This window comes from Peromyscus maniculatus, chromosome 11 (assembly GCF_049852395.1).
Source record: "Peromyscus maniculatus bairdii isolate BWxNUB_F1_BW_parent chromosome 11, HU_Pman_BW_mat_3.1, whole genome shotgun sequence".
Classification (NCBI taxonomy): domain Eukaryota; kingdom Metazoa; phylum Chordata; class Mammalia; order Rodentia; family Cricetidae; genus Peromyscus; species Peromyscus maniculatus.
The window spans coordinates 73,023,401-73,047,303 of NC_134862.1; the positions used below are offsets into that span (position 1 = coordinate 73,023,401).

Consider the following 23,903-nt stretch of genomic DNA (forward strand, 5'->3'; position numbering starts at 1 on the left):
TAGTTTAATACAAAGAAAATAGAAGTATGACTTAATAGGAAATATTTCAATAAAAGTACAATAAATTTTAAATGAAATTTTAAAATTTCAAAATAGTAACTGCTTAAAGGGAAACAACTATATCTGACATGCCATTATTAAGGCAATGATTTAAATCTGTTTTGAAGCTTACCTAGTTTACTATCCAAAACTGCCTGCACAAAAGGCTGGAATGTGAGCAGCTGACTGATGAGTGGGTCCAGTACCACAAGGAAAGTGCCTGCTATTTCCTCCTGCTGTGCTTTGGAAATCCTGGCAGCACATAGGTTTGGGGGAAACTTGCTGCAATGAAAAACCTCATGCATTTAATAGCTAGCTTCTGGATTTAAACAAATGTATTACAAGCTCATGTCCCAGTAGTGAAAAAGCAAAAAAAGTACACATTTTATAGGAAAAAAGCTCAAAATACTGAATTGGTAGCAGAAAGCTATGAAGACCTAGAAACTAAATAACATAGCTTTAATTCTATAAAGAAAACATTTTCTGGAGAAATCCAGTACTATTTTGAGGCATTGTAATACCATTTGATGACAGTGTCCTTAAAAAAAGTAAAGACAAATATTAAATCAACTAGTAAAATCTATGTAAAAAGATAGGTCTGATATATTCTGGCTTAGTTACTTCTATTGAAAGTTGTTAAATAGCTTATCTGTAACTTCAATATTCAGGAGGCCAAGACAGGAAGACTACACTGGGTTTGAGGCCAGAGTTCAGACCCTATCTCAAACAAACAAAAATAAATAAGTTAAACTAAAAATAAGATAAAATAGTTGTTTTAAGATAGGTAAATTCGCTGGGCAGTAGTGGTGCACGCCTTTAATCCCAGCACTTGGAGAGGCAGAGGCAGGTGGATTGAGGCCAGTTTGGTCTAAAAATTGAGTTACAGGACAGCCAGGACTGTTACACAGAGAAAAACAAAACAAAACAAACAAACAAAAGGGTCAATGCTGAATTTACTATAAATTTTGTTTCTTAAAAGCTAAGCTTTTTAAGAAATAATATAAAAACACTACAGGGGATTAAAAAGATTTTCAGAGAAATGTCTCAGTAATGGATTTAAGCTTCAATTAAAACCTTTATGAAATGAGATATGTACTCAATATTTTTCAGTTACTTGATATTTAATTATGGTAAGTGTGACAATTATAAGCAAACTGTCTAATGTGTAATCTAACATTTAAAAGGATGCACCTAACAAATACTTGAAGTCTTTCGAAGTGTGACAAAAAAAAAAGCACTACTTCACATATAGTCAATTACCTACATCACTTTGTTCACTTATCTGACCTCCTTAATTCTGTATTCCTTCCTCTGTGACACAGTTAACAAGATGTTTAATTGTTAAGAAAAATAAAATAAATAAATAATGAATAAAATAAAATACAAGTAATGAAATTCCGGAGACAACCACTAAACATCTAAATACTTTATTTTTCAAATATGTATTTGTACACTGATTCATAAATGTCGAAATGTATATGTAGCAGGATGCATTGTTCGAGGAGGAGGTTCTATTGTAGTGCTAAAAAGAATAAAGAAAACACTTCCCTCTACATGGTTTATATTTTAATGAGAGGAGACAGTTAAGTAAAAAGGTAAACTTTTATAACAGTCTCCTCTCATCTATGACTTGTTTCTTGAAGTAATGTCTGAAAAATACTAATTGAAAAAATGCAGAAAAACATGTTTTTAGTTGTGTGCTGTTCTTAGTGGCATGCTGAAATTTCACACCATCCTGCTCTATCCCACCTGTGATGTGAATCATCCCTTTACGGTACAGCTTTGCTGTATACATTAGCCACCATGGTTCACTAGGCAGCTTCTTGTTCATCAGCTCCACTGCTGAGGTATGGCATACTCGTTTTCAAGTAACTTTTACAGAGTTGCCCTAATGCCATGTCACATTAACTGTGTCATTCACCTCACTTCACTGATCCATGAGACATTCAATCATCTCACAGCAAAAAGTCACTAGTGTAAAGCTAAATATTTTTGGAGAGACAGACCAATTCACATAATTCTTACAATACACTATTACTATACTGGTTCTCTTATTACAGATAAATGCTATTATAGATATGTATTTACATATGCATGAGAAAGCATAACAAAGAATTCAGTACCATTTGCCTTTCAGGCAACAACAGTAGATTTTTTTAAATATATTCTTCATGAATTGTGGGCCTACTATAATACCAGATATTAATTGTTATACAGAAAAAAAAAATCAAGGAAAATGAACAGGAAGGTCTATGAGGAAGTCATTTGAGGACTGAAATGTAGTGAAAATGAGAGCAGATCTGGAAAAGGATATACAATTGAGGGATTGTTTTATACTGAAATGGGGGAAATACTCATGAAAATGATCCAGTAGAGAGGGCAGGTTGGTGTTACAAAAGAGAAAAGAGCTACCTGTAGGAATTGCCTGAGCATATAAGAGAATTACATCCAGAATACAAAGAGGTTAGCCTTAGGCACATGTAGAATTAATTCAGGGCAGTGAGGGAATTACTGTACAGGCCTAAATACAGGTACAAGGAGAGAGTATATATAAGCTCTCTTCTGATTGCTTCCATTATTCTCAGTGATAAAAAGAATTAACTATTAATTAACATCGAGGAACAAAAAATGTTGGGGATAGAAGTTCAGGACTTTTAGACAAATGAAATGACAGATGTCAGGTTTCAATATTAAATTTGAGCTCTACTAAGATAACTACCAGGCTAGAGAGATGGCTCAGAGGTTAAGAAAGAGGTCCTGAGTTCAATTCCCAGCAACCACATGGTAGCTCACTACCATCCGTAATGAGATCTGGTGCCCTCTTCTGGCCTGCAGTCATACATAATAAATAAATAAATCTTTAAAAAAAAAAAAAAAAGATAACTGCCAATGTGATTAACCCCTAACTAAAGAAGACCTTTTGAGATGGTTTACAAACCTAATTTAAACCCCATAAAAGTATAATAAAAACTAGTAAAGACAAAATTATGACAACATACTTGGACAATATGAAAGGCTGACTAGTACTCTTACTCCTTGAATGTTCTAGCTTCCTAAAACTAGCTGAATGAAAAATAAGGAACTTGTGTGGATATGGCTTCTCGGTGCCTTCATACAGGCAATTCTTCTAGGTTCCAACACTGGCAATGAGGCAAGAAACTGACTGTACCACACACATCAGACACTTCATACAAATTACCATAATCAAAACAAAACCCCTGAAGTAGGAACTATTATTACCTCAATTTCCAGATGAGAAAACTGACAGCTGAAGATGTTCTTCAATTTATACAGAACTATGCTTAGTTTCATACTGAAGGTAAACGAAACTTTATGGAAGGCAAGGTGGCTTAGTGGATGAAGGCCCCTGCACCTGGGTCCAAAGCCATACAAGCACATAAAATGAACTTAAACATCCCGAGGAAAGGGTCTCCCACTATCTCATGCCCTTCTAATAACCTTCCTGACTCTCAGCACCCTCTCTGCTTTTGCATTCCTTCCTCAGCAATGTTCCTAATAAGACACTAGTGGATCAAGTTTAAAATACCACATCTTACACATGAGTCTTACTCATTGCTAAGATAAACTCCACAAATAAAAAAATGTCACTTCATGGCATTAACCTATACAAAACAAAACAAACAAATAAAAAAAACCTTTTTAAGTTATAAAACATTAGGCATTATGTCCATTTTCTAAAAACATCCATCGTCTCTTCTTCTGAATCTACAGATATGCGTGTCAGGCTATTTCACATTCTCATACAGGCCCTTAATAACCTGTTCAGCCTTTGCCACTCCTCCTGTCTACTGTGCTCCATTTGCTGCTAAACCCTCTAACTTAACGTTATAATCCTCAGTGAATTTCCAGATCTACCAAAACAGAACTATGCTGGTATAAAATGTGAATATACATTATATATGATAATCTGTATATATACATGAGTGTATGTGTTAGTATCTGTATGTGTGCATGTATATATGTGTACATACATACACATATACATATATATAATATATAAAAAATACAAGCATATATAAATGCTTTGGTATTTATCACATGGACTGTATCCTTCAAACGCTTCTACCTCCCAGTATTTTATGCAAGTAGGTAAAACTTTACTGAAACATTAAGAAAAATCATTCTAATGTTTTAGTTAGGTAAGTATGTATGTTTACATGAAACGAGTAGCACTGTTACACTTTAGTAACCTTAAAGCACACCTTTTTACCTGTATATCTGAAGATAAAGCTGGTGCAAAATACAGCAAGAATCAGACAGTAAAGGAAGAAATTCCTAAAATAAAAAAATTCTATTCATTCTTTGTATATCACATGACTTTCTAACTCATATCCTCCCCCATAACATACAGAATAAAAACTTGGAGATGCCACATTCAAATACAAAAAAAAGCTTACATGAAAATGGAGCATGGATGAGGCTAAGCACCCAAACTCCTTGGCGGCTAGAGCCACCGTCAACCACAATTAGCAGCTCTCACTTACTGAGGACCATCTCTGCTGTTCAGTTTTGGCATTTCTTGTTTTGTTTGTTTTTCCTTTTGCTTGTTTTTTTAAATTTTGTTGGAGGGGGGTTGTTATTTTTTATTTTATTTTATTTTTTTAAAGAAAGAGAAAGAATATAAAGTTGGGTGGCATGGAGGTAGGGGGTATCTGGGAGGAGATGCCAGAGGAGAAAAAAAACAAAAAAATTTTCAAAAACCTTAAAAAAAAAAAAAAAAAAAAAAAAAGACATCAAAGTAGGAGGGGATTTGGGAAGAAGTTCTGCAGGAGAGGAGGATGAGAAAAATTAATGGCGAGTGAAAATGACCAAAATGCATTATATATGTGTATGAAACAACCATCAAAGAACTAAAACAAAATTAAATTTTTCTTCCACACACTCTTGGAGAACTTATTTATTCTTTTTTTTCCCCCTTTTTGGTTTTACGAGCCAGGGTTTTTCAATTTAACAGCCCTGGCTGTCCTGAAACTCTGTAGACCAGACTGGCTTTGAACTCAGAGATCCACCTGCCTCTGCCTTCTGAGTGCTGGGATTAAAGGCCTCTGAGCCACCATCGACAGGCTTTATAAATAGTATTTAAATATAAACTATGTCATTTGCTTCAAACTGATTTATGCCTATAGAAAATGATTAACTTACGAATTAATTTTCAGAAAATTAAATAAAAATATCAATGATGATGCTAACAATATGTAATATTATAGATGCTCAATATTTAATAATAAATAGTATTAAACCATAAGATCTTCAAAATTAACTTCAAAAATACACTCAAAAGACTGGTTTGGGCCAGCTGAGGAGTAGGGAGATGGTTCACTAGGCAAGAATACATGCCAGGAAAGCAAAAGGACTTATCAAAGCCAGTCATGGCACAGCATTCTATAACCCCTCATTGGGAGACAGAACTAGACAAACTCCCGGAGCTCACTACCAAGTCTACACAAAAGGTATAGGTTCAGGGAGAGACCTTGCCTCATAAAACAAGGTGGAGAGGAACACAAGACACACTCCATGTCGACTGCTGCCCTCCACATGTGTACACTCATGCAAGCCTACCCTGCCATACACAAAAGGACAATTTAAAATTTCTGTTTGTTTTACAGTTATGTATTATAAAAATAAACCTTACCTTAGTGTAGTGCAAAAGGGAATTAGCAAAGAAACGACACAACTTGAGTGTTTTCTGAAATATTCTGTAGTCAGCATTATCCTGTTCCATAAGGAAATAAGTATAATAACATAAAATTAGCTAAACCTGTAAATGAGAAAAAATTTTCTAGAGTGACTTAGCAAACAAAGTGATTATAGAAATTTTCATGAAAATGCAATTATTCTCTGTATTATTTTATTCCCACCAGTTAATAGGATACTTTATGAATTCTGCATTACTAAAAATGAACTTGTAACTTATCTTACTGATTTGAAAGTGAAATTTAAATAATTTATTTGCTAAATGGGGATCAAATTAATCAAAAGGAGGTGAATGATATGTAAAAGGTAAAAGAAAAGGCAATGGGGAGAAAAGAGAATACAAACAGCCGATGAGTAATACTGAAAAAATTTCAACCTAATTATGTATCTTTTGGGAAAAAGAAGAACTGAAGACTATTTGACTAGCAAAGCTAAAAAAGACATGATACATGGTATTCGTGAGCTGGGGAGAAAGGAGGTTAATAAGGACTTTCTCTAATTGCTAGTGGAAGCATAAAAGAATACTGTTCACTTATATCAGGAGTTAAGCTGTTAAAATTCTTTGACTAGCAACTTTGTTTCTGGATCTACACAGTACGAAAATACTGCACCAAGTATGTAATGCAATGTTTTTGAACTGAAGGGAGCCAAGCATCCATCACACAGAGTGATTAAAAATACTAGACATACTCATCTACGATAATCCCATATAGTATGAAGAACAGGGCAAACATACTGTCATGACACAAAAATCTCAAGCACGGATAAAAGAGTTTTAAATTAGCACCATAAAGTTAAATCAAATGAATTATCTTTAACTTTGAGAATTATTTCACATGAAAATAATCTATCTTAACATTAATGTTAACTATGTTTAGTTCTTTTCCCATTATGGCAAAATCCTAATTTAATCTAATCAAAATCTGAGTTATCCATTAATGGAATAATCTACTTACATCTGACTTTCATTACAAATAATTAGAAATGGTTTTCTGCAGTAAAAACTGTATGAACAGAAATTCACATTTCTTTTATATGATCGACATGAACTCTATTATACAGTGCTTTCCAAGTACACACACACACAGCATGAAGCATGCCCCACTCCCCTAAGTAATTTTTTTTAAGAACAGAGATTAAAGATGAATCCACTCTAATGTTAACTTGTATCAGCACAGACTCTCTTAGCAACTTGACACTGTCAAGAAGAGTGAAATAGAACACACTCTCACCCAGTTCTCTCCTGTGAGAGTCTCTGCAACTGTGGGAGGCAAAAGGACAGTTTGGATCAACACAATTAAGTAGCTAGTGTTGATTCAAATTTTGGTAGTCTGACCCTGAGTAGTTTATCTTAGGTATATTGAAGCAAAGCACAATTTGGCAAAAATGTTCCTGGTGATATTTAACTCAATCCCATGTACACAATAAGTATACACAAGTCTCCTTGAGGAACAAAGTAAGCTTAAGAAAGAGCCAAAATGACCACACTGAAACTCTTTGTAAAGTACATGTGACATCTTCCATAAAGATGGGTTCTACAGACTGAGCTGAGAGCATGTCCTCACCTTATCTCTGCTTGTGACTTGACCTAGGCCTTCCCTGACTTTAGAACTATAGAACTAGATTGCTGCTGTCTCCAAATGACTTCATTTTAGGTATTCTGTTGTTAAAGGAACAATAGACTACTATAGATGATTACTGCTTGGGAAGACATCCTTAATATCAACAGTGAACAGCATACTAAAACTATAGTGAGTGAAAAGGCTAGAGACATATAAGCTACCCCAGAACTCCCTTTCAGTCCGTGAATGGAGTTGGTCACATTTATCAGGCCAAAATTTGCACAACTAAGTCAAAAAATGATAATCTGGTTGAGAAAGTTTCAATTTAATTCTGTTTTCATATAGCCAATTTATTTAAGATAATATATATTTACATAATTAGCCACTCTGATCTAATCTAATCTAGGAACCTCCCAGACTTTCTTTCAGCTTGCCACTACAGGCTATACTATTTTTTGGGTTTTCCCTATCTCCTGGCTAAGAACTACTAATTGGTGAGTCTGCAGCATCAAGCAAAAAGGAAACTGAAAAGAAGGCTGAGACTGAAGATAGGTCTGTATCAGTGGTTCTCAACCTTCCTAATGCTTCAACCCCTTAATACAGTTCCCCATGTTGTGGTGACCCCCAACTATAAAATTATTTTCATTGCAATTTCATAGCTGTAATTTTGCCACTGTTATGAATCATAATGTAAATATCTGTGTTTTCCAATGGTCTTAGGCGACCCCAGTGAAAGGGTCATTTGACCGCCCACAGGTTCTGAACTTCTGGTCTATATCAGGTGAAAAGGGGGACAAGTTTTCTAACATTGACAAGATACAAAAGTAAGTTCTCCTATCAGCAAGGTCTTGAGAACCAGAAAGGGAACCAGGAACTGAGAAAACAAAAAGGGGGAATGAATGCATCTGAAAAGAGAAAGGAAAAAAAAAGATGAACAAGGAAAAAAAATGCAAACCTCTTCCTACAACAATCCTTCACTTCTGTATGTTTCAGAACTCCTTTCCAGATTCCTATGTTCCTTTGGGTTCTGTCCTTCCAGATTATCCCTGGTGCAGCAGTAGCTGCCACCAGTCTGGGAACTTTGATAAAACTTCTACCCTTCGATCCCCAAGGCTGTTTGGTAGGGAAGAACACATACACAAAGGAACCTTCTATCAGCTGTAGGTCTACAAGAGGAGCCATATTACTGCCATTTGGGGAAGAAACAGTCATCTTCCCATAAAAACTACTTATTAGTTCCTGGGTCCATCAATTCTGTAAATCAAGGGATGTTTAAAAAACTTATAATTAGTCTAAATCAAAAGTTACTGTGCTTCTATAATACTTATATGAAGATGAACTGTAATCTCCAACAACCCTATTCCACATGCTTAGAACAGTCTTATTTCATAGAGGTAATGCCAATTCAACACTGTAACTTCCTGAAATCAAAAGAAATGTATCTATCAATTTTGAAAGAAGAATAAACACACACACACACACACACACACACACACACACACACACACACACACACATATACTGTTAAAGGTTGTAATGTATTAGTGACAGAAAGGTTGACAATCTCTACATTGGGAAGACCTTAAATAAATGTAAACAGAGAAAAGTTCTGACCAACCAAGTATGTATAAACGATGGGCAGATAAATGCTATAGGAAATGAAAGAAGTGAATGTAATACAATGTTCTAGGTAAAAAGTAATTATGAGTTGTAAATAATTCTACAGATTCTTTAAGAGAAAATAATTAAAACCCTAGACCATACTCTGTGTTCAAATAAGATTTAGTAACTGCCCAAATACTAACTCCCCTTTGTAGTGTTGTTAGATTACATTTTACCTGTGCAACCGGCTGTACCATCTGCTCAGCTAACTGTAAACAGGAATGGAAGGAGAAAACAATGTCTTCACACAAGCTAGAAATAATTTCCTTGTGTTTCAACTGGCTCTTTATAACCGACTGATGTTTAAGGCTCTGCCTAAATGGATAAAAAGAGAAGAATAAAATCACGAGAAGTGACATGTGATCACATCAATCAACTCAGACCCAAAGAACACCTACTTTATAGAGTATTTTCATCAACACAATGTATTATATATTAAACACGGTACATTTAAGATGTGGCAGCTTTACCTTCGAAGCTAGTGGCTAAATTTTTGTCCTTGTAAAATATTAATTGAATTTCTATTTGTTAAGCAATCTGCTGGGTCTTGAGGATTAGAAATAAATCAAATGGACATCATTTTTGCCCTATCTATATGGAATAATATGGCCTAATATAAGAATGTTAAATAAACGTGAGAACAGAATAATTAGTTGTGGTAAATGCTAAGCTGAGAAAGCCCTATGTGCTATGAAACAATGACTAGAATGTTAACGCTGCACCAGGGAACTAAAGAAAAGCAGAAGCTTACAGTACAGAGCAGGAGAGAGGAACAGCCTCTGCAGAGGGCAAGCTGTGGAAGGCCTGGGACAGGGGAACTTCCTGCATCTGAAGAACTGACAGCAGAGAGCAGGCAGCAGCAGAGGGGCTGGTAAAGGAAAAGTGTCCAGAAAAGCTTAAGCTGTTGCTCTGTATGGTGGGAGACTTTAACAAGCTGGGTGATATGATCCAATTTAAGTTTTAAATATATGACTCTGAAAACAGAGCACTGGAAAGGAGCAAGAATGAAGGACAGATGACAGCAATGCTGACTTGGTGGGGTGAGGACAGTCATGTGGTTAATTCACTGAGCATTCACAGGGTGTCGGATGAAGTTTCAGCGATTCACAATGGTGAACTCAATGTTCAATGCAATGCTATCAAAGCAGTGCTATCATTATCCTATTTTAAGATGAACAAACTAAGGTTCAGAAAAACTAACCAAATTGTCCAAAAACTCAAAAGGACTCAGGTACACATATTATGGCGAACAAGTGACACTCCTATCACTTTTTTGCAAGTTAACATTCTGAGGGAACAAGAAAGGTACCTAAAAGGAGTTACACCAACTTTTCATACATTATCCATGAATAACAAAGTAGCTTAATTATTCCTGCAGTAGAGGATGCCTCTTCTCACCCCTCAGCATCTAATAACTACTATAGGTACTCTCCCTATTAGCCCTTATAAGGCTTCAGTTTAAGTTCAAAGTCTTTGAAAAGTAGAATTAGGGTTGAACAAGTCAACTGTATATTGAAAAGTAGAATTAGGGTTGAACAAGTCAACTGTATATAGTAAAGATTACTGTCAACTCCAAATATAGTTACTAATTTCTGACTTACACATGCCATATTTGATATTGATAATTACCTAACAATGGTAGTAGCAAGCACATGATTCAGGCATACTTTGACTCATAGTCCATTATTTCAGAGCTACCAGCTAACTAACTACAACTGTAGGGTTTTTTTATTTTTTTTATTTTTATTTTTTTAAGATAGCAGTATAGAGGAGTTCAGTTTGGTTTAGAAGCTACCTGTACAATATCTGAATTATTATGCAGCAGAGCCAATGAGTATTCATACAACCACATAAAATTTTTCAAATGTAATCTAAAAACCATGAACTATTTAGAATTTGAGATATAGAAATTACAGTATAGAAAAGGAAATCTAACAAACTTACTTAATTATAAACTTCCATGTATTGGCATGAAATGCTTGGTCCATACCGGAGATAACAGAGCAGACATCCAATAAGGAATGAATAACTAAAAAGAAAGATAACAAGCCTCTCAGGATAATCAAATGTTATATGGGATGATATTCTTTCATATTTAAATGGATCAAGTGGACACCTTCATACTTGACTGAATTAAAGTATGTACTAGTTTGAAAATAACAAGGTCAGCTGGGCAGCAGTGGTGCACACCTTTAATCCCAGCACTTGGAAGGCAGAAGCAGGAGGATCTCTGTGAGTTCCAGGTCAGCCTGGTCTACAAGTGAGATCCAGGACAGCCAGAGCTACACAGAGAAACCCTGTCTTGAAAAATTAAAAAAAAAGAAAAAAGAAAAAGAAAAGAACCAGGTCAAATAATTACTGAAAATAAATGTTATATTTTTAAGGTTTCAAAACTAAAGAAATATTGATTTTGCAGTTTATAGCTACCAAATGACAATTAAAACCAAAAACGTTCAGTGGAATAAAAGTTATTTCCTATTGTAGTTGAAATATTCTATAGATACAATTCTAATTAAAAAAAAAAAAAAAAACGACACTGCTGAGAAAACTTAACAAGAACAACTAATTTACACTAAATTACATTCATGAAAGTGTTTTATTCTGGTTGTGCTAGATAACTGGCCCCAACTGGCCCTCCTGAAGCCAAAATACTATCTTCGGGCATAGATCAATAACTTGGTTTGATAAAAGGAACAATAATCAAAGCAAAGCAAACCAAGATCTGGTGTGCTGGGACTTGTCCTTCCTTGCTATTCTTGGAAACCCAAGCCACAATGATGATTGAGCCTGTGTTAAAATGTACATGACTTTCTCACCACTTCTGCCTCAGCAAACAGCCAGAGGTGAGTGAAGTTCTTAGCTGTAAATGCACAGATGAGCCAGCTGCACAGAAAATTACTGCAGATAATGCCAGTCTAAGTTGCAGGCACATGGAATTGTGAATAAAACATTTTAAACAACAGATTTTCAGGCTGATTACTTAGAGGGCAAAAGGTACCTAGTAAGTGTCCCCAAATCAACCTATTCTCTTAACACTAAAGTTAGGAATATAACCTTTGCTTTCCTATATTAGTGTATTATTTTTAAACTCTAGATCATAACACATTAATGAGTGATAAAATCAATGACACAGATTTCAATCAGCAACTCTGTTTTGTGCTGTGTTCGTGAGACAGGGCTTTACTATGTGGCTCGGGCTTACCCTAGAACTTCTAAGCCCTCCTGCTTCATCTTCCCAAGTGCTGTGCAGGCCTGTGCCATCACACCTGGCTGATAATTAGCAAGTCTGTAGAATGAAATAGTACGTACAAGGCCTTGGGCTTAATTCCCAGCAAAGAAAAACAAAGAAATAATAAAGTAATAAATGTAAAATGAATATTATTTTCATTATAATAAAAGTATCTTATATATTCATAAGCCCCCTACCCCCCACGCCCACCCCCACAGAATTCCAGAAAAGAATTTCAACTCCCTCCCCTCTTCCCTTTTTGTTACGAGTTAAGGAGAAAAGAAACTCTAAAGGCTGCTTTCTCAGAATGTAGAGTAGCTTAAAGGGTAAAAAGTTAGATACATCCTTATTTGTTAAATCTTTTGTGTGGAAATTAGCTACTATATATTTTACCTCGATATTCAAGACTATAATAAAGTATAAAAACTAAATTTACAGATGTAAAAGACGAAAAATTTATCTAGGAAGATTTAGATTATTTTTTATACATAACCAAGAGAGCATGCATCAACAGAAACACTAGTCTGATAACTTAGTTGATTAGTAAACTATAGCCATTTTTACCCTATTCTAATCAATGATTCTTTGCTCACCTTCCACCATCAACAAAATGTTATTTTCATCTACTGAAGGGCCCATGCAGGCCATGTCCAGCAGTTCCATCAGCTTCTTCTGGAGAGAATAGGCCTCCCTGAAAAGACCCTGGAGAAGGTCTGACAGTAGGTGTAAGCGCCCAGAATACAGAGACTCACTATTCTAATCACAAAATATAAAAAAGGAGAGAAACAGATCACAAACAGCTCAAAATTCAAATTTATCTTAGCCCATACGATCAGAGACTGAGATCATAAATGTAATGTTCTGACAGAATCACACTTTATTAAATCTACTTTGATATATCCAAGAATGTAAAAAATGCATTTTAGGGCTGGAGAGATGGCTCAGCAGTTAATAGAACTCACTGCTCTTCCAGAGGACCAGGGTTCAATACCCAGCACCCACATGGCACCTCACAACTGTCTGTTAACTCCAGTTCCAGGGGACCCCATACCCTCACACAGACATACATGTAAACAAGACACTAATGGACATAAAATTAAAAAAAAAAAATTTAAATGGTGCATTTTAGCACTCCATCACCATGTACAAGTCTAGTTAATGAGCAATTTGTCATTTACCCAGCAAAACATCCATAATGAAACTGACTGTGCCCTACAAATTCTAAGCCATCTTTTGTGCTTTAAAGCTGCTTCAGTAATGTTAAGATGAGTTAAGTAAGCCCCTTTGTCCAAATCTAACAATTTCCCAAGATTCCTGTGGTTAAACATAACCATTTTTCTTTAGGAAGGGTCTCTCTATATAAAAATTCAATTCCAAAACCACTTTTTATTCACTTGTGAAACAACTGTGTCTATCTTCGCTCCTCAGAAAAGGCTATCCCAGTAATATCAACTAAAATGTAAAATCTTATGCATAAACACTTATTCAGTACTTCTGCTCCAGGCTATTTAAACTCTACACAGACCCATTACTTACCTTACAATGTACAAATGTCTTTTTAATTATATGCAGGATGGATGAGGGAAGACTATGAATATATTCTAGAATGACGGATTCCTGTGTGGTACATACATGATGAACAAATCCTGTAAGGCCTCCTAAGATCTGCGCCATTGTCTGGAAATAAGGAAAGGTTGGTTCAAGATATACTTTTATGTAAGTGACAAAGAAATTAGGCAGCATTCTGAGTGTTGGACCTATAGCAGTGACAAAACATTCTGTCTCTCTCTTTTCAGTGACCTTCACACCACTTAGAATCATGAACGAATTCAAGGTGCTATCTTGATCTGTCTTCTAAGATACTTAACATAACATCATATAAAAATTCAGAAATTGTTTTTCAATACTTATTTAAGTCCATAAATTTAATTCTAGAATCATGCCATTTCATAAAGAATAAATGGTTTGTCCTTTTTTTTTTTTTTTTTTTTTTAATTGAAGACGAGATTTCACTCTCTAACCCTGACTGGCCTCAACTCAGTAATCTTCTGATTTCAACCTCCCTAATACAACAGGGAGGCATGAGGCACCACCCCTGCTACAAAAAACTTTTTTTTTTTTTGAGACAGGATCTCACTATATAACCCCATCTGCCCTTAAAGTCAGTCATCTCCTGCCTTAGGTATGTCATGACACCCAGCTCGGTTCTCTTTCTAATACACTTACTTGTAAAATATTTCTTAGGGTGATCTGGATTTCTAAATTTTGGCTTGAGAGTTCTGTGGCTTGAGTGGTTAATTCATATATCATTCCATCAAACAATCTTATAGTCTGTGAAAACAAATCAACTTATAAACAGGAATAGAAATCACTAGAAAAAAAGACCTATCTTTGAAGGAAAAATGAAGACAACAAAATGGTCTGATTATTCACTAGTAACATCTACGCACTTCACAGTTAACCACTGTTCCTAATTTAAAAGGACCTTTATTAGAGAGCCGCTAAACAAAGCTTCAGGCTTGCTTTGCTTTTCATTTCTGTGGTGTCAATGTATTTAGTAATTGAAAAAGAACTCATTCAAAGTTCATTTGGGCGTCTGACAAGCGCAATACTACTCTATACAATAAAAGACAATGACCTTAATCAAACAAAACTCCTGGAGCTTTACAAGGGCATTTCTTGATATTGGTTATGAATTCATACTGAAGTCTTATATTTAGAACCCATTTATATATTTTGTTTTTGTTTTGTGAGACAGGGTCTCTCTATATAGCCCTGGCTGTCCTCGAACTCTGTGTAGACCAGGCTAGTCTCGATTCAGAAATTTGCCTGCCTCTACTGCCCAAATGCTAGGATCAAAGGTATGCACCATCCCGCCAGGCATTGTATTTTGACTAGTTCACCTTTTTAAATATAAAAATCACTTAACAGTAATAAACTCACAAATAGAAACATCATGCAACTAGATTTATGCAGCTACGTGAACAGTTATCTAGTCCCCATGAAATGTTACACTACAGAGCAGCTTTATACACAAAAAGCTTAGTTGTATTATACCCCTAGTCTATGAGGGCTATCTCGAATTACTACAAATGGTGAACTATTTTTACTACTTATTTGCACTCAAATGTTTGATATATTAGAAAAATAAGAGAATTAAGAAAATTAGGAACAGATTATACAAAGTTAAGACCAAATTTTAGTAACTTCTATAGTATGTAAATTAATAAAACTGTACCTTTGGTAAAATTTGGGAAAAGACACTCTGTTCCAGTGTCAGGTGATTCACATGAGGCAAAAACTTATCAGTAATGATTTTCAAAATTCCTATAAAGCAAAAATAAGTTAAATGGGTATGGATACCTGTACTCAACAGGATCTACTACCATTAAAATACATTTTTGAAAGATGTGTTTCCAAAATGGTGAAAATTCAAATTTTAACAATTATATAAACAGGTACATAGCTGGGCTGACAGAAATGTAAGGAATGAGATGACACAGTCCCCATCATAATCTTTTCTCTAAAAGTAAATTCTGTATACATGTTTGCATGTGTACGTTCATGTACACACATGCCATAGCATGCATGGACATCAGAAAACAGATTTCTTATAAAAAGTCATAAAAACAGATGGAGACTAAAAATTTTCCAAATGACAAATTTGTCATCATCTAGAGTCTACACAGTAAGCTTTTTCTAACTCAGAGTATTTTCTAAATGACACTAAATATGTTAAGAGGCTGAAAGTTATAACAGACTGAAATGGTGTTTTATCTTGGTCCTATCAGAGCATAAAAATTTCAATGTGCTAATACATCATCAAAAATGGAATTTAAAACTTAAAAACACTATGATTGGAAGGAATTATCTCCTTTTTATATAACAGGAAGTTACCAAAGCTACAATAAAGATTAAAATCTTATCTAATGACATTCGTATACACATACACACAAAAAAATTTTACTTACGTATATGTTCAATCCAACTCTCAGAATGCTGATACATAGAGTAAATATAAAATAATTAAGGAATAAATTCAAAAGGGACCCTTAAAATTTACCAATAATCCCTCAGAGACTAAAATTATACCCAAATCCCTGATTTCTTTTGCCTTTCAAAACTTAACATTTATCAAATAAACAAACGTTTTATGAAAATTTTAAGTTTCAAAACTACTTAGGGCTAAGAAACTTTCAAACTAAGTGCAGTCATGAGATACTTATGACTGATAGAAGACAGTATTGCAGTAATCCTGAATTCCTGCTTCTATGATAGGACAGAAACTCTCCTTAGCACTTCTGCCCTTTGTATCTGGCTTAATTTTGCACGTTACTTACCTACCTATCTTACTAGACTGAAAATCTTCTGCTGGTAGCAGGAGTTTGCAAATTGTTGCAACTTAATTATAATATGAGTTAACAATAAACACGGTATAAACTATACTTGTACATCACTAAGAATAAGTACTAATATTTTATTGTAAAAGCAATAAGAATCCTTGTACAATGTCAAAAAAAAAGTTACCCACTACTATCACAAAAATCCCTCTTCTGAACTTTAACTTTGAATATTTTATAACTGCAATTAAAATGAGGTAACCTAAAACTTTTCAGTTCAGGAGGGCAGAATCTGCCAACTGGAACAATTCCAGTTTAAATTCAAAAAGCCTGCTACTCCATAATATTAAGTTATGAGTAGGCAAATATTCAGATAATGACTGGACAATAAACAAAGTAAAAAATATGAAGCTAGTTTTAGTAGGTGATAAGATTGTGATCTACTGCACTTTTCTTCCATTTGTTGTACAGGAAGAAAGTAAAATACCAACATTTGAAAAACTACTTGAGACATCTAGGCATTTTTATTGGACACATATGTGCCAGTCACTATTCTCAGTGGTGAGGCTAAAACAATGAGCAAAACCAAATGTCTGCCTCTATACTTGACAATGCAGTTAGGGAAAAAAATGAGGAAGGTGCAAAGAAGTTAAGGATCAAATGGTCTCCAGAAAACCATAAACAACACCATAAATGTAACAAGGTGGTGTGGCTAGCTTTATGTCAAACTGACACAAGCTAGAGTCATTTGGAAGGGACTCTAGATTGAGAAAATGCCTCCACAAGAGTTGCCTGTAGACCTATAGTAGTACACCCACCCCACCCCGCCACTTTATTGGAAATAGATTCATTTCTCATATGATATATCTTGATTAGTTCCCCCTCCCTCTACTCCTTCAAGTTCCTCCTTCCCTCCTCTCCCCTCAGGATCCACTCTGTCTCTCATTTGAAAAGAACAGGCTTCTAAGAAATAACAAAATAAATTATAACAGATAAAACAAAAACCATCACATCAGAGTTGGATAAGACAAACCAACAGAAGGGAAAAAACCCCAAGAGAAAGCACAAGAATGAGACCCATTCATTCACACATTCAGGAGTCCCATAAAGATACTAAGCTAAAAGAAAAGCTCTAACATATATGCAGAGAATCTGACACAGACCCATGCAGGCCTTGTGCTTGCTGTTTCAGTCTGTGAGTTCATACGAGCTTTGCTCAATTGATTTGTAGTGCATTTTCTTAACTGATGATTGATGTAGAAAAGCCCAGCTCACTTTGGCCAGTACTTCCCCGGGCTGGTGGTCTTGGGTGCTATAAGAAAGTGCACTGAACAAGCCACAAGGAGCAAGCCAGTAAACAACTCTCCTCCCTAGGTCCCTGCTCTGCTTGAGTTCCTGTCTTGACTTCCTTTGATGATGAGCTGTGATATGGAGCTGCAAGATGAAATAAACCCTTTTCTCCACCAAAATGATTTTGGTCATGGTATTTTACCACAGCAATTGAAACCCTAAGACAGGTTTCAGGGAGCTACATAAGATTGAGGACTGTGAAAAGGCTCCTCTAAGGAAGTAACTCTGAGGAAGGCCAGAATGAGATGTTGAAAAGGCTAGAAAACAAATTAGGCTGAGAACAAAGATTCTCAAGCAAGTCACCTTGTGGACTAAGTGTAGCTGGCTAGGTATGAAGGAAGGACCAGGCTCAAATTATGGGGAACCTTGAAGACAAGTTCTGACTGTATTCTTAAAATTAAGCCACATAGGTATGATGAAGAAGAAATAAAGTGAATTGTTTTTCACTCTAAACTGTAAGAATGGATTATAGAAGAGCTGTGTAGAAACAAGGAGAATATCACTAGTCCAGATTGTAAAGATTGGAATCACAGTGGTAGCAATGGAGACAGGTGGATTCAAGAAGTAATTTAGAATCAGAAACAACAATTTGCTGGTTACAAAGTAGTATTCAAGGTTTACTTACAGAAGAAAACCTGGAAATGAGATCTGAGTTCTTAGTAGGTAGCAAGGTAAGGTAGAAATGGTGCTTTGAATTGAGTGAAGGTGCCTATAAGATTGAGGGGAGAAAAACACTGTATCATCATTCACTCTAAGCCTAGCATTATACCAGACACACATTACATAAATAAATGTCTTTGAGTAGGAAAACAACCGTTTCCAGGAGGAAATTCCAAATTCCTTCCAGGCTGGCACACACATAATTCCAACGCAGCAGACACAGGATCATTGCAAACTCAAGACAAACCTGTTTTGTATAGATAGCTAGTACCAGACTAGCCAGGGCTACATAGCAAGACCTTACCTAAAAAGCAAAATAACTCCGTATCTGCACAAGGAGTATAAAAAAACAGACACTGGTACCACACTGGATTTTTCCTAAGCTCTAATGAATGACTGCAACGTGCTAGGCATACTTAAGTTATATTGATTGTGAAACACCATTAGTGCAGGGTTTGCACTCTAGAGAAAGTGATGGTCTTTTGGTTTTGGAGGGGTGTGTGTGTGAGAGGAGGGGGTTGTACTTTTATATATAAGGTGGAATCAAAGACATAATAATAAAATCACCGTTTAACATGAAGGGGGTCGATTTCCAGTTACAATTACAAACACAAAGCATGACCCTAATTATCATTTGCTCCTGACAGCACGCAATTCCATCGCGATGAAAGCCAAAACCTGAGGCAACGCTTTCTCACTAAAAAAAGGAAACAGGGGTTGGAAAGGGGAAAGCATGTTTGTCTTACAGAACATCCTTTAAAGATACGGCCCCACAGACTAACTACAACTACACCCTTCACTTCTCACACTTCAGACTACCGAGCGCCAGCGCGGGGCCGTGGAGCTCAGGCCTGGCATCCTCCCCTACTCGGCAGCCAGCACGGCCCATGGGAAAACGAAGGGACAAACAAACTAAGGCATGAAGAACGCCAGTCATCTTCAGAGGTTCCGGTCGCAATCGTCCGACCATCCCAGACGGACCTCGGGCCTGCACCCACTGTTGGCCTCGCTCCCTCCACCGCCACCCCGTAAAGGAATAGGGTTCGAGCCCGGCCACACGCCGCCCGCCTGGGGAAGGCAGGGGAAGGCTTGCCGCGGCCCGCCCCCCGCCCCGCAGCGTCCTCCAAGGATATGAGGAGCCGGGGCAGCGCCGAAGGCAGTTCCCGGCGGCAGTCCTCCCGAGACCAGCTGCTGAATGTCTCCAGCACGACCCGGTTCGCCTCTGCATCGTCGTCCTGGGACATTCTTTCGGCGTCAGCCGCGGAGCCGTGAGTCCAACTCCCGCCACAAGTTAGAACGGAGGTGACGCCGTCCCGGCAGGCTTTGGGAGCGCTCCGCCCACCCCAAACCATAGAGAGGAGGCCCCTCGCCCCCGCGCGCCGGAGTCTTCTCTAGCCGCCGGAGGACTCGTCTCGCTGGTGTGCACGGTGCGCTGATGCCGAGCTTCGCCACGAGTTTCGGACCCCCGCGTACTTCATTCACCCTGGCATCCGTCATTGGAGTGCTGAGACCAGAAGTCCTCAGGTGTGTTGCCCTCAGTGCCCGGGGCTTTGAGACTCTGCGCGTGGGGTCAAGGGTGAGCTGGACCTGTAACCGGGGATGACTCTCCGCCCCGCAGTGCAGAGGGGTGGGAAGTAGGAATGATTTTAGCGGTGCCACTTCTGTCTCTCCAGCTCCTGCCCAGTGAACCAAGAGCCTACCTTCCTGAAATGTGCACATGAAAACAGGTGTTATAAAAGTCTCGCGCGTTGCTGAAAATGTTCCTATACAACTGATTTTACTTCCTACAGTCCTAGCCTTTATTCATTCCTCCTGTCACGTTGCCGTTTAAAATTACGGATCTGGATTAAATATCCAACCGTTTGGATGAATTTACAAACACCAGATCACACCTGTACGTGTTTGAAAATAGGTGTCCTCCTTACTTACCCAAGTAAGACCTTAAACTGTTTTTGGAGGCAGATTAACAGACAGAGATGAAGATGTATTGGAAATTTAGGGGGCACAAGGCAGCTGAAAGACATCCCGAGTAGCTAGCTAGTCTGACCTGTCTAAAAATCTTGGGCTTTATATTTTGTTTTGGTAAAGTAGTCGCTCTTATAGCTGTCTTTTGTTTGTTTTTATATTTTATCTTCTACTTATGAATGCTTAAGGAGTCTGTATTTTCCTAAAACACCCCCTACACACACACAGAGAGAGAGAGAGAGAGAGAGAGCTTTTTTATTTTTATTTTTATTTTTTAATTAATTAATTTATTTATTTATTGGTTTTTCGAGACAGGGTTTCTTTGTGTAGCTTTGCGCCTTTCCTGGAACTTACTTGGTAGCCCAGGCTGGCCTTGAACTCACAGAGATCCGCCTGGCTCTGCCTCCTGAGTGCTGGGATTAAAGGCGTGCGCCACCACTGCCAGGCCTCAGAGCTTTTTCTTTTTTCTTTTTTTTTTTTTTTAATAATATCATTTTCTCTCTATCTATCTATCTATCTATCTATCTATCTCTATCTCTATCTCTATCTCTCTATCTCTCCTTTTCCCCCACTTGCAGGGCTGAATTGAAAGAGGAACAAGGAACAAAGGCCTCTGAACAGTCTTTGGAAGCCTCTCTAAATATATCCAGTGGTGGATAAGCAGCTAATGGACATTGATCCCAACAGAACTAATTGTGTGAATCAGTTAAGCTATTAAATCCCATTTCGTAGTTGAAGCATCATCCTTTGGTAAAGATTGTGTGCATATAATAAGAGGATGGCCTTTCAATTCAACTTCAGTATAGAAGAAGATCTGGAAAATAAATTAACACCCCTTGGAGATGGAACTTTGACCCTGGATTCATCAAAGGAACCATCAATCTCAAAAAGTCAAAAAGGAAACCAGGACAAAAAGCGTTCTGCGGAACTGTCAGAGTTGCTTCCAGATGGTGTGGAAAATACAGCTGCCTCTGAAGACACTGACCACCCACTTGGTGCAGCTGACTGGTCAGGTGACCCGGAAGCATGTGAAAAACAGCCCTTCTTGAGAGTTGCTAAAGAACATGCTATACCTAAAGATTTAAATCAGGTCTTAGAAAATAAAGTTATGGAAATGTTGCCAAGTACCCAGCATGTTAACATAGCAGTAGTGAAAACCATCTTGTTGAAAGAAAAATTCCCTGGAGAAAACATAGTTTCAAAAAGCTTTTCTTCTCATTCTGATCTGATTCCAGGTGTTTATGAAGGAGGCTTAAAAATCTGGGAATGTACTTTTGATCTCTTGACGTATTTCACAAAGGCCAAAGTGAAATTTGCGGGGCAAAAAGTTCTGGATCTTGGCTGTGGATCAGGATTACTTGGAATAGCTGCATCCAAAGGAGGAGCTAGAGAAGTTCATTTTCAAGATTATAACAGTTTGGTGATGGATGAAGTGACCTTACCTAATGTAGTTGCTAACTTCCCTTTGCAAGATGAGGGTAATGATGTAAATGAGCCAGATAGGAAAAGACAAAGAGAGTCAAAAGTAGCCCAAGCAATAAGTAAATGTCGGTTTTTCTCTGGGGAGTGGGCTGAGTTTTGTAAGCTTGTATTAAGTGAAAAACTGTTTGTGAAATATGACCTCATTCTCACTTCAGAAACCATTTATAATCCAGATTATTACGGCACTTTGCATGAAACGTTCCTCAGTCTGTTGAGTAGGAATGGCCGGGTGCTTCTGGCCAGCAAAGCACATTATTTTGGTGTTGGTGGTGGTGTTCATCTCTTCCAGAAGTTTGTAGAAGAAAGGGATGTATTTGAGACTAAAACACTTGAAATAATTGATGAAGGTCTCAAGAGGTTCCTGATTGAAATGACTTTTAAATACCCCAGTTAATATGCACTGGGTGGTCTAATGGAATAAACAGAATAACCCAGAACTTATGACTGTTTAATTTCTTTTTTATTATTATTTTTTCTATAATTATGTTGTTTGTATGGTTCTGCTTATTAAAATAATAAGCCAAGTAAAGTAGCAGCCTTGTGTTTTCCATGTAAAACAGCAAGTTTGCCTGAGAAATTGATGAGCTCTTGAATCACTTTGTATGAAAGTTCTTTCTCCACCTTCATTCAGTTGACCTTTCTACCATCTCTAACATTCCATAAAGGTGTTCCCCAGGGAATGTTCCCATTTCCTACCAAGCTTGTGAATCTCTCTGCAGACTTTGTTAGTTCCTTGTTCACATGAAGTGCCTGGCTAGATTATTAAGGACTACTTCATCCCTGAGTAATACTGGATGTAAGTGTTTGGTTGAAGGCCTATGTAACTAGGAAGACGTTTTTATTGATTTGCATTGTGTAAAGCATTAGCATGCTGGACAGCTGAATTTACATTAAGATGAACACACAAGAATCCAATACAGTATGTGAAAGTGGCTGGGGATGCAGCGTGGTGGTAGAGCACTTGCTAGCATGCAGGGGACCCTATTATGTTCCATCCCCGGAACTTGAACAACAACAACAAATGTAAGGATGGCAATAGAAGGAACAGTACTGAAAGTTGACTCTCACCCCTGTAAGCCAAGTATGAGACTCTGGGACCTTGGTTGGAGGACAAAAAGGGAAGAACAACTTCAGATTCTGCTCTGTAAGCTCCTCAAAAAAGAAAGGGCCAGGCAGTGGTGGTGGTGCACACCTTTAATCCCAGCACTCGGGAGGCAGAGCCAGGTGGATCTCTGAGTTCGAGCCCAGCCTGGTCTACAGAGTGAGATCCAGGATAGGCACCAAAACTACACAGAGAAACTCTATCTCAGAAAAAAAATTTTGAAAAAAGTTTTTGAGGCAAATAAGTACCTCAATTATGCAGGTAAATTAAACTCTTGGTGAGAGGATCTTCTATGAGGCCTTTCTAGAAGCAGCAGATGCTCAAGACATAATGTCAGACCTTGGAAAGAGAACCCACCAAAAGTAGATGATAACAGAAATGAAATTCTATACTGGGAACTAGATACTAAATACAATCATTAAAGATTATTCTGGGCTAACAACTCAAGGGAGATGCATTTGCCCATGACAGCTGGCTACAAAGGAGATTTGAGGTAGGAAGTTTGATTATAAATCTAGTCCAAGAGAATGATGCCTAGAAAGATTTATGGAATAAATTGTTTAATCATTTAAGAAGGCATATATGTTCAAGCAGTGAGTTTTATACTCCAATATCAATTTTCCATAGCACATAAAAGCCCACTAATATGTACAGTCAGTGGCTGTTAATTGAACACACACACACACACACACACACACACACACACACACACACACATATGCCTAAAAACACATTTCCCTATCAGTCAAACAGGGCTTGTGATAGTGGCCCTGTAAAAGTAAGTGAATGTTAGGTAT

At 37.1% G+C, this 23,903-nt stretch overlaps 2 protein-coding genes across 5 annotated transcripts in view; one reads left to right on the plus strand and one right to left on the minus strand.

Moving 5' to 3' along the window:
- The window catches only part of Firrm (FIGNL1 interacting regulator of recombination and mitosis), a 42,748-nt gene extending 22,784 nt beyond the window's left edge, over window positions 1-19,964 (minus strand). The window contains exons 1-12 of one of the 4 annotated variants that reach the window (XR_006062079.2): window positions 19,691-19,910; window positions 16,179-16,218; window positions 15,446-15,534; window positions 14,434-14,538; window positions 13,744-13,884; window positions 12,801-12,963; window positions 10,923-11,007; window positions 9,155-9,293; window positions 5,693-5,773; window positions 4,271-4,335; window positions 3,280-3,412; window positions 173-321 (exon numbers count right to left, since the gene is read on the minus strand). Coding sequence is in view for 2 of the 4 variants with exons in the window: in XM_006974757.4 (XP_006974819.3) it covers window positions 173-321; window positions 4,271-4,335; window positions 5,693-5,773; window positions 9,155-9,293; window positions 10,923-11,007; window positions 12,801-12,963; window positions 13,744-13,884; window positions 14,434-14,538; window positions 15,446-15,534; window positions 16,179-16,218; window positions 19,691-19,909 (1,276 nt within the window). In the remaining 2 variants the exon portion in view is untranslated. Of the gene's footprint in view, window positions 1-172; window positions 322-3,279; window positions 3,413-4,270; window positions 4,336-5,692; window positions 5,774-9,154; window positions 9,294-10,922; window positions 11,008-12,800; window positions 12,964-13,743; window positions 13,885-14,433; window positions 14,539-15,445; window positions 15,535-16,178; window positions 16,219-19,690 lie in introns of all 4 variants that reach the window. The other 3 variants (XM_006974757.4, XM_015993612.3, XR_013043371.1) reach the window with 3 other exon arrangements.
- Window positions 19,947-22,533, plus strand: Mettl18 (methyltransferase 18, RPL3 N3(tau)-histidine). Its single transcript, XM_006974759.4, has 2 exons — window positions 19,947-20,081; window positions 21,101-22,533. The coding sequence occupies exon 2, from the start codon at window positions 21,301-21,303 to the stop codon at window positions 22,396-22,398; it is 1,098 nt and encodes a 365-aa protein (XP_006974821.3). The 5' UTR covers window positions 19,947-20,081; window positions 21,101-21,300; the 3' UTR covers window positions 22,399-22,533.
- The last annotated feature ends 1,370 nt before the right edge of the window (window positions 22,534-23,903 follow it).

Bases quoted from the DNA above. Each gene is read 5' to 3' on its own strand.
- Mettl18 (XM_006974759.4), top strand. From the start codon at position 21,301: ATGGCCTTTCAATTCAACTTCAGTATAGAAGAAGATCTGGAAAATAAA.